Below are 15,005 nucleotides of genomic sequence, written 5' to 3' on the forward strand. Positions count from 1 at the left end.
TTTTCTAGTATTCTTATTTTTATTCGAGACTAAAACATTTGCATTTTTCCAAAGCAGTCTGATTAAGGATTACTCAAAATGCAAGCCCTGGTTGCTCCAGTTCAAGATGTAAAATTTGATATTGAAACTGCATTAGAAATGCAGTTGGGAGCTAAACCTTTACCATTTCCAGGAATGGATAGTAAGTAAAAATAATACTTCAAAGTACTATTAATTTGCCTGCGCCTGTCACAATTATTAGTGGTCTCATCGATGGCTAACGCCTACACATGTCACGTAACTAACTCTCACAATAAAAACCAGTCACAAGATTAACTTCATAAAACTTTTCTCAACAATATTTTGTAATTTAAAGTGCATTGTTATAGCTGGATGTGGAGAAAATATGTTATGCATAAGTATTTCGAATCCACCCACAACATCAGTGTTGAAATTGCTTTGTCATTTTATTCTATTTTGACTATGTCTAGTTTTTGCAATTTGCACTTTTGCTTAACTTGTGGGAACTAATTTAGTTCTAGTGAAAGTGTTGAGCTGTTGTAAGCATTACTGTTATTTACCAGTAAAAGTTGCTTCTTTTTTCTATAAGTCCAACAATTAAAATACACAACTAACAAAATTGTAAAACAATAATATTAATGACAAAAGGTTAAAATAGCTAATGAAAGTTACATGTACATCCTTACTCGGACAGTCAAACATGCTTGTTTGCTCAGTCCTGTACGGCTGCGAGTTTCGACAGTCAATGAGAGTCGTGACAGCTCATAAGTAGAGAGTTTTGGCAGTTGAGATAGTGACGTAGAATGAGGTTCAATAGGCGGGGGAACGAGAGGCTCCTCAGCAGGCAGAATGGAAAGAAAGAGGCTGCGTCATCGGAGCTGTTCTCTTTTATAGATGTCTGGCATGTGGGACGGCCTGTGGCAGTAGGTTGAGTGTTAAGGTTCAATGCTTTGTCAGGCATGTGAAAATATCTTGTTTGCGTAAGTCTTCAGCTGGTGTATGTGATGTACATATGTAGGGTGGAGCTTGTGACTTGCTCCTGGTATCTAGGTCGTGTTTGACAGGAGCGGCAGATCTGTATATCGGTACGCATTTGATTTGTTTCTGTTTTTTTGGTGGTTTTCTGGTGATCAAGGTATGTAAGTATAATTGCTTCGACATCACTTTTGTGTGTTCTCTATCTGGTGTTGACGCAATTTTTATGATAATAATCATCCAATTTTGAAGTTTTTAATTTGCTTTTGACGTTTTCTAATTATTAGATTTTTGATGTCTTTGGGCATCTTGCTGTTTGTATATATAATATGCTTATCTTGGGCAATACATATACGGTATGTCGAGTGTGAGCAATACATATACGGTATGTAGAGTGTGAGCAATACATATACGGTATGTAGAGTGTGAGCAATTCATATATGGTATGTAGAGTGTGAGCAGTAGGGGAAAGTGGGGTAATATGGGTCACCTCACTTAAAAAAGAATTTAGAAAAGTAGAGATTGGTGGGATCTAAACAAAATTATGTCTCATCATGTGGTAGACTTAAGTGTATGAAACACCAAAAAGACAACCTCCTAGCTATTCATCCTTGAGACTTATCAGCAAAACTTTCCAATCCGAAATGTGGCCCGTATTACTCCAACTACAGGGTAATATGGGCCATTTACAAAAATGAAGAAGCAATGACTTAATTGATAATGAGAATTGTGTTGAGTAGATAGGGAATACATTTGTATATAATATAAAATGTTACTACACCGTTCAAGCAGATTTGTAGCTTAGAAACATACAATACAGTTAATTAAAAAAAATGACCATAGCCAAAGATGTTCCACTGAAAAACATTGTTTATAATGAAATAAATTTTATTACTCTATTTATATAAAAAGAAATTTGCCACAAAAACTCTGTGATAAAAATATCAAATTACATGTTTACAAAGAAAACAATGAAAGATCTAAACCAAATGAGAGTCTGTCACCAATTCTTGACCCTTGGCCGATGAGTGCTGGTTCTGGTAACTTCATGACAATATCACGCATCTCAACGAAGCTGGTATCTGACTGGTCAGGAGACAGAAAATGCTGATCACTGTGTTTGAAGAATGTAACCTGAGCCTCCTGCTCATCTTTTGACAAGACAAGCCCTACAAAATGTTTGACACACTTCATTGTAGCAAATTTGACTACAACATAATCATCGGCGTTGATATCTTCGGTATCGTCACGCTCCTTATCATCCAGTATGTCATCCGACGCATCATCTAAAGGAATGGGTTCATCATTAGACTTGCTGTCACTCTCTGGTGTAGGAACAGCTCTCTTACGTTTCACTGTTTTAAGTATTACAGAATTATTAGAGCTCGTTTGTTTCTGAGGAGTCACAGTAAGAATCTCAGTTTTTCTGGTTACACCTCTAGTAGATCTTTTCCTTTGACCAGCTTTAGGATGAGGCCTAATCTGCTCTGGTGTGATTGTATGGCTAGCTGCAGGTAGATGAAAAGTGGTTGCTGCAGATGAGATAGATATTTTGGTAACTTTGGCAGTGGTGGTGCTTTGTGAGGCATCCAACATGACTTTTGATGAGCTAGGTGCGGTAGCTGCTTGAAAAGGACGATCGGTTACAAAGCTTGATGCTAGGTCATCATCGCTGAAGATGTTGCGGTTAAATGGATATATGCCTGAAGCTCGAAACCCTGACTGGATGTTGCTCGGAGTAAATGATGCTGGGAAAGCAATGTTAGTCAGCTCTGCCATGTTGTAAATTGTCAGAATTCGGCCTGGATGAGTTAATTGCCAACTATTGCATGCATCAAAAAATGCTCTTTTGAATGGAGAGTAGATGGCAACATCAAGAGGTTGCAGACGATGCAACCGGTTGCTGTGAGGTGGAAAGCTAACCATGACAACTCCATGCTCTCTAGCAACCTCTATAGCCTCAATGCTGACATGGCTGTCATGGTTGTCTAACAGCAAAAGCACTCGATTTTCTTTAGTGGCTCCGGTGTAACTAATAAATTGTCGAAGCCGTTTAATGAAGATCTTTCGAAAAGTCCATCCTGATGGGCTTGCTGCACCAGTGGTGCCAGAAGAGGCACCTTGAAGCATGTAATCTTTAAAATGCACCCGTGGGAAAATTATCATAGGTGGCATAAAGTTTCCTTGAGCGTTTACTGAACCAATCATTGTACACATCTGGTCTCTTTCTGCTGAAGTAATTTGTCTTACTTGCTTCATTTATCTGTCGGCGATGACTTTTGGTGGACGGTGAGATGTGGTTATGGCAGTTTCATCCATGTTCCAGATAGCATTAGGATTAAAGTTGTATTTGCCATATACAGCTTCTAGGTTATCGTAAAACATGTTCAAATTATGACGATTAAAACTGGTAGCTCTACCAAGACTGGTTCCCTGAGGCTTACGTATAGTAAGCTTTTGATGTCTTTCCATAAAACCTTCAACCCAGTCTATACCAGCTTTTTTACACTTATTCCATGACTCAGGGTATTTACAGTTATTTTGCTTAGCATACTCGTAAGCCAAGTCTCTGAGATTGGACTTGGTGAGACCATGTAACTGTTGTGAAGCTTTTAGTAAATACAGCTGAAGATCGTCTTCCATATTTTCAGTAAATACTTTATTTTTGGTGGAGCCAGCATTATAATTTGTTATAACACCATTTTGAATGTTACATTTTGTAGCTTCTAGATAGCGCTGTAATGTAGTTCTAGGTATTTTCAAGTCGCGGCTGACCTGTCTCAGTGGAATGCCTTTTTCTATGATGCATTTCACTGCTTCTACCATGGCAGGAGAGTTGGGCTCAGTTTTTTTTTTGTAACATCTAAGCATTGTAGCTGTATTAACCTACAAAAAATTATATATGATTGCTCATACTGTTTTGAATCCAACAAACTTTGATATACTTATGATTTAATTTGTATGGGGTAATATGGACCAGCCCCATTTTACCCCGAATCTGGTGGCCCATATTACCCTTTTCTTAATTTCTCAAACCTTTTTCTAATTTATCAAAGACTATATAGATAATTTCACTATTTTCTTTTTCATACTAATGTGTACACATACATTGATTCACAGATGCAGAATTGTATCAACAGCATAAGCTAAGGCACTCCCTTACCCTAATTTGTAGATAGTAAAATGTAGAGGAGAAGAAAAATACATGTATAAATACAATATCACTCACCTCTTTCGCAGCATGAAACACATGTGACTGAAATCAATATGGTTGTCTCATGACCTCATATCCTGTCATGTGACTTTAGCATTATTCTCTATGTGTTCTAAAAATAGTGCATTCTGAGGTGGCCCATATTACCCAGTGGCCCATATTACCCCACTTACCCCTACATATACGCGATGTAGTGTGAGCAATTTATATACGGTATGTAGAGTGTGAGCAATACATGTATGGTATGTAGAGTGTGAGCAATTTAGGTAAGGGTATCTGAGAACCTTTTTATGATGATGTTGTAATCATCTTTCTGCGTTTGGTCAATATCTTATATCTTGTGCAATGGACCACTTTGTGAGTGATACGTCTTAAATTAGTCATGATAATGTATTTTCCTTCCATAACTTTGAGATTTTTTTCATAACAATTCTGAGATGTTTAGGCACAAAATGGGTGAACATTTCATTTTAAATGTCCGGGTGACACTTTAGGTGTAAACAAGAATGAGTTAACAAAGGAATTGTATAGTATACGTATAAACAAGAATGAGTTAACAAAGGAATTGTATAGTATACGTATAAACAAACATAAGTTAATAGAGCGAGTATATAATCGATGTATTCGTGTATCTGTCTCCAAGTATGTTCAGCTACAGCTATTCATATCTTCTAATAAAGAATCAGTAGTACAAAAGATTTGACCTTGGACTCTCTCATTCACCAGTTCAAAGCCTTACCAGTTGAGCCACATGAGCTTGATGGATTTGTTAGGCAATACATGTCATTACATGGGTGCAAATACACTACCACTCTCCGTTTTGACTTACGGTGATGGCGGTGATGGCGCAATGTCCTGGAGGACGGTAGTGTAATTTAATGCTTGCTCAATCGTGAGAGCAAGTAGTTAGCTCTTATTAGTAAACTTACTCAAATTATCCATTGGCAATGTGCCAGGCAACTACATTACTCCTCATTGTTCATAGGCCGATTTGTAATTGCCGGGCAACACCGGGCATATATAAATGTGAGTGTCTGTCCTATTATAGCAATATAGTAACAGGAATGGAAAATGCGCTTCACGCTGGAATTGAACTCCTTGAAATGGAATTGAACCTTCAGTTCTGCGGAAAGACGCACTATCCATTACACTACATATCAAACTGGCCATACTAATGAATAGTTGCGCACATACATGTACTTATGCACCTGCCAATCTTTAATGGCTTCACGGTTCGGTTAGCACGCTGCAGCTAGCACTATTGAAGATCATTTTTGCATGAGAGATCATGACGCAGTTTTTTTTCCTAATGCCGGCTGAAGTTATAATAACAACTCTTATTATGGTAAAGATGTAGACTAGCTTACGTTACTAAAATTCATTGGTTAAAGAGACTTTGCCAATGGCAGCTATGTTATTTGTCACTGTTTATAAGCTGTTTTAAATCTTGTACGAATGTGTCGCCTAAAAAGTAAGGGGTGTTCTTCAACAATCTACTTAAGCTTTGCCCTTAGCTTTGAAATATTTATGATTTGAGCTTTAAAATATTATGCATTAGCTGTAAAATATTATGCATTAGCTGTAAAATATTATGCATTAGCTGTAAAATATTATACATTAGCTGTAAAGTATTATGCATTGGCTGTAAAATATTTATGCATTAGCTGTAAAATATTATGCATTAGCTGTAAAATATTATGCATTAGCTGGACATTCAGAAATAGATACCTTCATTTAAACGTTAGAATGGTAAATGTTGTATATGTTGATTAAAAATAATTTTTCTTTGCAAAACTTTTTTTATTACCCGTACAACACCTGGCATTCAGTTATTGTATATATATAAACAAGCATTTGTAAATAGAGAGATTATATAATGTATATACATGTATAAACAAAGATGAGTTAATAAAGACAATATATAGTGTGAATATAAACAAACATGAGTTAATAAAGAGAATATGTAGTGTGAATATAAACAAAGATGAGTTAATAAAGAGTATATATAGTGTGAATATAAACAAACATGAGTTAATAAAGAGAATATATAGTTTGAATATAAACAAACATGAGTTAATAAAGAGTATATATAGTGTGAATATAAACAAACATGAGTTAATAAAGACAGTATATAGTGTGAATATAAACAAACATGAGTTAATAGAGACAATATATAGTGTGAATATAAACAAACATGAGTTAATAGAGACAGTATATAGTGTGAATATAAACAAACATAAGTTAACAGAGACAGTATATAGTGTGAGTATAAACAAACATGAGTTGATAGAGACAATATATAGTGTGTATATAAACAAACATGAGTTAATAGAGACAGTATATAGTGTGAATATAAACAAACATAAGTTAATAGAGACAGTATATAGTGTGAATATAAACAAACATGAGTTGATAGAGACAATATATAGTGTGTATATAAACAAACATAAGTTAATAGAGACAATACATAGTGTGAATATAAACAAACATGAGTTAATAGAGACAGTATATACTGTGAATATAAACAAACATGAGTTAATAGAGACAGTATATAGTGTGAATATAAACAAACATGAGTTAATAGAGAGTATATAGTGTGTTTATGAACAAACATAAGTTAATATAGAGAGTATACTGTAAGTATATAATGAAACGTGAGTTAATAGCGAGAGTATATACTGTAATATGTATAATTAATAGACAACCATAACGTTTTGTGTTGCAGAATCTGGGTCAGGCATTTGCACATTTCATCTAAAGAGCATATGTGACATTGGAAACAAGTGCCCCTTCCGACATGTTCGAGCAGACCGATCAGTCGTCTGCAAGCATTGGCTGAGAGGTCTTTGTAAAAAGGGAGATGAATGCGAATTTTTACATGAGTATGACATGTCCAAGATGCCTGAGTGCTATTTTTTTCAGAGATTTGGTAAGTAGCAATTACATTTGAATAAAAATGATCTCGCAAAAACGGGTTTTCACACATTAGTGCCTTCAGTCAGTGTCAGTTGATAGTGACAGTCAAAGATTGTGGTTGATAGCTGTGGTTGATAGTGATAGTTAGTAGTTATGGTTGATAGTGACAGTTGATAGTTGTGGTTGATAGTGTCAGTTAATAGTTACGGTTGATAGTGACAGTTGATAGTTAGGGTTGATAGTGACAGTTGATAGTTGTGGTTGATAGTGACAGTTGATAGTTATGGTTGATAGTGACAGTTGATAGTTGGGGTTGATAGTGACAGTTAATAGTTATGGTTGATAGTGACAGTTGATAGCTGTGGTTGACAGTGACAGTTGATAGTGACAGTTGATAGCTAGCTGTGGTTGATAGTGACAGTTGATAGTTATGGTTGATAGTGACAGTTGATAGTTATGGTTGATAGTGACAGTTGATAGTTATGGTTGATAGCTTTGGTTGCTAGAGGCAGTTGATAGTTGTGGTTGATAGCTATAGTTGATAGTGACAGTTGACAGTGACAACTGATAGTGACAGTTGTTAGAGACAGTTGTTTGTCACAGTTGATAGTGACAGTTGATAGTTGTAGTGGATAGTGACAGCTGACAGTGACAGTTGATAGCGACAGTTGTTAGTCACAGTTGATAGTGACAGTTGATAGCTGTGGTGGATAGTCACAGTTGACAGTGACAGTTGATAGCGACAGTTGTTAGTCACCATTGATAGTCACAGTTGATAGTGGCAGCGTCTATTGTAGTATTATTGTTATTTGTTAAGAGCAGCTCATATTACTAATTTGAGGATTTTAAGGGCAGTGTGGGAACAAAGAATGTCCATTCCTTCACATCGATCCTGAGATGAAGAGACGAGACTGTGCCTGGTATGACAGAGGATTCTGCTACCATGGTAAGACACAGGCCAGCTCAGCTTAGCTTATCTCAACTAGAGTAGATTATTAAACCTATCTTGTCGAAGTATTCATGTACACTCGACCAATCACTGGCCTATTGCCAACAATGAAAAATTACAGCTACTCGATGACATTTCACTAGGCTTACTCAAAAATTGCTATGCATTTACCCAACTATCAAATCTGACATTGGAATCACACACATTACTATTTTTAGTTTTGAACGAATACTATTAAATCACTTGAAATATTGTTTTATATATTAAATTTACTGTTTTCCTTTGGTAACTATTTCTGTGGATCCCTTATTCTGTGCATCCCTTATTCTGTGCATCCCTTAGAAGGTTGTGTTCTTCAGTCACCTTCTATCTCTGCACTGATACATTTTAGTCTCTTTTTGTTTCAAGTCATCTTTAGGCTGAGTCATTGTTATTCTTATTCTTGTTCATATTGTTGTTCTAGGTTATTACAATATTTTAACACTTGCTCTACAAATATCCTTTTGTGTTGTGATGCAGGTTCTTCGTGTAAAAACAGGCATGTTAGAAGAGTCATGTGTCAGAATTATCTTATTGGCTTCTGTCCAAAGGGCCCGACATGCAAGTTTGCCCAGTAAGTACTCTTACCGTGCACTAGCTGGGCAAATATCGAATGCAATTTGGAACAGTTATAACAACAAATGCAGCGCTTAGTGTATGAGCTCTGTGATATTTCTGTTTAGCCCCTCTTGGAATCTTCCACTCACAAACAGGAATGAGGGTGTGCAGAGAAGCATTCCGACCTGTCATCATTGCGGAGAAGTTGGTCATGTCGTCTACAAGTGTTTCAAGGTAGTCTGTCCTTGTTTTGCTTTAAAGCAATAGTATGCTGTATATGCTAAGCAATCTGTTGCCATTACAAGATTGTCTTTTAATTGAACAGCTGTCTGAGGAAGCACGAGCGAAATATGCAGAGCAATACAGGAGAAAAGATCCATACCACCATGCAGGAGGCCTACAAGGGGTGAGCAGCGTCTTTTCATAGTTAGCAGTTAGTTAGGGTTAATGGTGAAAGTTCTGCTCTAATGTATGCTGGTTGTTCTGTTGAAGCTTAAACTAACGGATGAATAGCTAGGATTTGGAGTTGTGATTACCTGTATGTGAATAGAGAGTTATAACCACATGTATATGTATGATTAGCTGAAGTTATAAATACCCGTGAATGATCAACTAAAGTTCTGAGTTATCAATAAATCTATATAAATATATATATATATAAAACTGTTTCCTCACCCCGGATACCCCGTATGGGTGGTAAATTCTGCTCTAACTCGGGTCTCCTACCAGAGACCTGGGAGTTTGAGCACTCGCCTCAAGATCTTAGCTGTTCCCAATAGCGCACTTTTTTGCAACTCACTTGAGTTGATTGTTGTTGGTATTTGGGCAAGCCACATTTTATGCGCTGGTGTTATTGCGCCCAGTGCCCCAATGACTACTGGGATTACAGTTGTTCTTACATTCCAGCATTTTTCAATCTCTTCCCCAAGAGGGAGATATTTCTCTACCTTTTCTTTTTCTTTGCTGGCTATATTGTAGTCATTAGGTACTGCTATATCTATTATAGTAGCCCTCTTGTTTTCCTTGTCTACCACCACTATATCAGGTCGGTTTGCTAGGACATGCTTGTCAGTTTGGATGTAGAAGTCCCAGAGGATCTTAGCGCGGTCATTTTCATTGACCTTACCAGGAGCTTCCCACCAGTGTTGTGGTTTATTAAGGCCATACTCATCACATAGACTTCTATACACAACATCTGCGACATGATTATGCCGCTCAGTGTATGCGTTTCCTGCTAACTGTTTGCATCCACTGATGATGTGTTGGATGGTCTCAGGTGCATCTTTGCACAGTCTGCATCTAGGATCGTCTCTAGTGTGATAGATTTTCGTTTGGAGTTGCCTTGTTGGGAGCACTTGCTCCTGGGCTGCCATGATTAGCGACTCTGTATTGGCCATTAGGTTTCCTTTGTTCAGCCATATATATGTCTGGTTAAGATCGCCAACCTTAGATATTTGTTGGTGGTAAGCACCATGAAGAGGTTTCGTGTGCCAGTCAATTTCCTCATCATCAGGGCGTAGGTCCGTTGTAAGAGCAGCCGATTGAAATTCAGCTAGCAACTTATCTGAAATGGCCATGGAGGCTGCATATGCTTTGATGCTTTGCTCCTCTTCTTTCACTGTCTGCTGTACACTTTTGAGTCCCCTACCGCCAACTTTCCTATCAAGATACAATCTAGTAGTATCAGATTTTGGGTGGAGTGCTCCATGCATGGTCAGCAGTTTGCGAGTTGCTATATCTGTTTCTTTGATGGCTTTCTCAGTCCACTTTATTATGCCTGCTGGATATCTTATTACTGGCAGTGCGTAGGTATTTATTGCCATGACTTGATTCCTGGCATTAAGCTGACTCCGTAAGACCTGCCGAAGGCGTTTCTTGTATTCGGTAATGGCTTTGTGACGTACCTCGGCTTCGTGGTTGATGTTGCTTTGCATAATTCCCAAGTATTTGTACCCTTCTTCTATATCTTTGATGGTACCATTTGACATTCTTAGACCATCTGTGATGGTCTAAGAATGGAGGATGGTACCATGTGAGGATGTGAGGATCATATATATATATATATATATACAATGTATATATAAAATAGATACTAAAATAGCAGTGTAAAATTTGATAAAAACTGTATTACTCAAAGTTTCATGCAAAGGCAATCGTCAGATACAGAAGAATGAAAACATACTATGCAAAGTTTTCTTACCTATAAAATAGATAATAAAAGAGCAGTGTAAAATTTAATAAAAACTGTATAACTTAGAGTTTCATGCTAAAAAGATGTTAAAATATTTAGCACTCATCAGACACTAATGGTAATTTGTGTCTTGCGGATCTTATAAAGGAATACAATACAATCAAATAAAAGCTAAAATATTAAAACATTAAAACTTTAGGATGGTTTGAATTTGGAAAGCACAAAATTACCTAAATGGCGGCATGAGGAATCGAGACTTCGTTTGTTGTTTAAGCTCGCCCATTCAGGTTTACATAAAATATAGTATCTTTCAACAATACAAAGATTACACATATGTTTGTCGTTGTGACTGCGGCTCTAATAATAATACGCCAATCGCTGTTGTAGTCGATATCCTGGTCTTTCAAATTCCAGACATACTTGCTAAGTTCGGTCACCAAACTTTTTTCGCGGTAGCGGAAAGATGCGGTGTGGTTTCCGAACCTTGTTTTAAACTCGGTTGATGTTAAACCAATGTAGGTTTCTGTAGAGCTTGTTGTTCGAACAGTGGCCTGATAGATGATATTGTTAGCCATACATTCTCCCTTCAGTGGACATTGTGTTTTATTTCAACAATTGCATTTCCTAGTAAGTGCGTCTTGGCTAGGTGTTGGTGGCAGATTTAATAATTTGCTGTTTTGGCTGTTGATGATAGACTCCACGTTGGGCATACAGCTATGGCTCAATTTGATGGTGTTAGGGTTAAAAATCTTATTTAGAGCAGATTGTTGGTTGAATTCTCAGTCTAAAATTTTGAAGAATTGTTTGCCGAGGTTGGTGGTGAGATTATTGCTGTAAGGAGGATTAAACCAAGTAATGTTGCGATGTCGGGCTGTGGTTTTCTGTCGGTTAGTTGTAGGTTGAAAGTTCAGTTGGTATTGATATTGATTTTCATTGAGGGCTGCCTGATATACTGGAGTTGCCTCTTCAAACGCTTTCTGATCAGAGGATATGTTTGATAGCCTTAGGTTAATAGAACGTGGTATGTTGCGCAGAATATGCGGAGGATGGTTCGATTTCTGGTGGATGTATAGTGGCTTGTCGTTTGGCTTCATATAAGGTTGGTACCTGCCATTGTTGAGGTCCATGGTAACGTTTAGGAAATTGACCACTTTTAGGTTGGCATCCGCTGTGATTTTCAGTTTATTAGCTTTGAAGATATTCATAGCAATTCAATTTCTGTAGTCTAGTGGGTAAGACGTCAGACTGGTGAAAGGCAGGGTCCGAGATCGAATCTTCTTCGGTACGGAATATTTTCACCAAGATTTTAATATCTATAGCCAGACAATCAATCCTACAAACATCCGACAAACTTTGAGAAATATATATATATAAAGCTGCAAAGCTGCAAAGCTCATCACTTTTGTGCTTTGAGCACTCTGGTGTCAGCGCATTGATTTTCTTAATTTTGACTTGCAACAAAACTCACATTACAGTTATTTGGTATCAAAAGATTCACCATGTCTTACTCTGTTGTGTTGTAGGTGCCAAATATGTGGAAATGTGATTACAAGCTCTTAAAAGCTCAAAAACGAACAGTTAATCATTAGAAATTATGAATACATGTGTATCATTATCTAGAACTTGGAGTTGTGTATACATGTACATATGTTACTATATGTACTATTTACTGCAATTAGGAGTCATGAATGCATGCCTACTTTTCATATTAGTTGGTTAGTGTTCGTATGTGCCTGCCATTATGTCTTTGCACTACCACAGGAGGGCAACGATCACTCTGCCCAAACACCTGAGATGCCTGATAGAGATAAAGCTAAAGAAAAGATTCCACTGAATGAGGTTGTATGTTTCAAGGTAATTGTTTTTCTTTGTGCAATTTATTAACCGGCAGCCAGGATTTGTATGCTCATGTTCCACATTTCACAGCATGGCTCTTAGGCTAACGTAATTTTTAACCTGTAGCTCTGTCCCTCTCATTTTATCACAGACCGTGTTGCTTGTATATTAGCTCTATACTGAAGGCCTTATAATCTACATATTCAAAGTTCTTCCTCTCAGCATTTATATTGAGTTAACAAAGGCTGCAGTCAGCACGAAGTTGATTCAGGGCAATAAGTAAATACAACATATAAATACATTTATTTTTGACTGTTTATTGACACAGTGTATTCGCCCCAACGCTGTCACCGTCATATATATTGCTGATAATCTTTAGCTAGACAACAATTACTCGGCGCTGCCAAAATTTTTAAAGACTTTTAATTTCAGGGTTGGCTAGTCATGAGATATATTTGTGTATATTTTTTATAAAGGTTTTTGAGTTGGAATTATATTTATATGTTATCTTTAAAATATCTAAAGTATGATATATGTGCTCTTCAATAGGGATATGTACTAGATATCCATTGTTTAGTTGTTGAGAATAACGCAATAGGGATATGTAGTAGATATTCATTGTTTAGCTGTTGAGAATAACGCAATAGGGATATGTACTAGATATCCGTTGTTTAACTGTTGAGAATTACACAATAGGGATATGTAGTAGATATTCATTGTTTAGCTGTTGAGAATAACACAACCCTGCTATAATACCAGTACAACCTTAGTAAATTTGGATGTCATTTTATTAGTTTACCAGCATTGAGTGAAGTTTTGTGGCAATTCCTTATCATAACCAAAGATGCTGGTGGCATCTCAAGCATTCCTAATACTTTCCGTCTTCTAGGTTATGAAGTGGTGAGGTATAGTGCTGACTTATTTGCAGGCAGCAGTTGCCCAACATGTATATGTTAACAAGCATAATCACATGTAAAACATTATATAACCCTGTAACACAAGATAAAACATTGTAACACTAGATGTAACATTGTAACAAGATATAACAGTGTAACACAAGGCATAACCCTGTAACACAAGGTATAACTCTGTAACACAAGGTATAACATTGTAACACTAGATATAACAGTGTGACACAAGGTATAACAGTGTAACACAAGCTATTACAGTGTAACACAAGATATAACAGTGTAACACAAGGTATAACAGTGTAACACAAGATATAACAGTTAAACACAAGATATAACAGTGTAACACAAGATATAACAGTGTAACACAAAATATTACAGTGTAACACAAGGTATAACATTGTAACACAAGATATAACAGTGTAACACAAGATATAACATTGTAACACAAAATATAACAGTGTAACACAAGATATAACATTGTAACACAAGATATAACATTGTAACACAAGATATAACAGTGTAACACAAGATATAACATTGTAACACAAAACATAACAGTGTAACACAAGATATAACAGTGTAACACAAGATATAACAGTGTAACACAAGGTATAACAGTGTAACACAAGATATAACAGTGTAACACAAGATCTAACAGTGTAACAAAAGATATAACAGTGTAGCACAAGATATAACATTGTAACACAAGATCTAACAGTGTAACACAAGATATAACAGTGTAACACAAAATATTACATTGTAACACAAGGTATACCACAAGTTTTACTATAATGTCATAAACCATAATTTGTAAATTGATCTGCTTTTACGTATTGGCATTAGTAACTTAGGAATGACATAGGTATGCCTCTTCTGCAAGCATATACACAAACAATACTGGGATTCATCTTTCCTAGATCAAGTTGTCTATCTCAAGTGTAGCTAACTTCATATAATTTTACTTGCAATTTGAATTCTACACATCTTTTTCTTGTATATTTGTACCTTCTTGTTACACAAGCTCTCTTAGATTAGCTTCTGTATTTATGCTCATATCTTGTGAGACCTCGACCACTTCTCCGTGTCTATGTATTGTAGTGTGGTGACAATGGACACTTCGCCAATAGATGCCCTAAAGGTCATCTTGCCTTTATCAGTTTAGCAAAGAACCAATCTACTGGAGCCGAACAGTAGAGCTATATGTCGTAGTGACTTATATTATATTCATTGCTGTATTGTAAATAATATACATGTACTTCTTCCATATCTCATTACTGCTAGTCTTCTGCAGTGACTTGTTTATCTAACAGAGGCTAGTATAGTTCAGAAACACTCTACGTCAGTACTGCTTATTCCTCAGTGTGTCTCGCTGAATGTCTGTCTGTATGACTGTCCACCCGTCTGAATGCTTGTCTG

At 36.6% G+C, this 15,005-nt stretch overlaps 1 protein-coding gene across 1 annotated transcript; it reads left to right on the forward strand.

Annotated features, from left to right (window-relative positions):
* The first annotated feature begins 30 nt into the window (after positions 1-30).
* LOC137391040 (cleavage and polyadenylation specificity factor subunit 4-like) lies at positions 31-14,855 on the forward strand. Its single transcript, XM_068077380.1, has 8 exons — positions 31-181; positions 6,915-7,118; positions 7,956-8,051; positions 8,574-8,667; positions 8,777-8,885; positions 8,977-9,057; positions 12,604-12,696; positions 14,688-14,855. Exons 1-8 carry the CDS (start codon positions 79-81, stop codon positions 14,781-14,783), a joined length of 876 nt encoding a protein of 291 aa, XP_067933481.1. The 5' UTR covers positions 31-78; the 3' UTR covers positions 14,784-14,855.
* The last annotated feature ends 150 nt before the right edge of the window (positions 14,856-15,005 follow it).

Source organism: Watersipora subatra, chromosome 3 (genome assembly GCF_963576615.1).
Source record: "Watersipora subatra chromosome 3, tzWatSuba1.1, whole genome shotgun sequence".
NCBI classification, from domain to species: Eukaryota; Metazoa; Bryozoa; class Gymnolaemata; order Cheilostomatida; family Watersiporidae; genus Watersipora; species Watersipora subatra.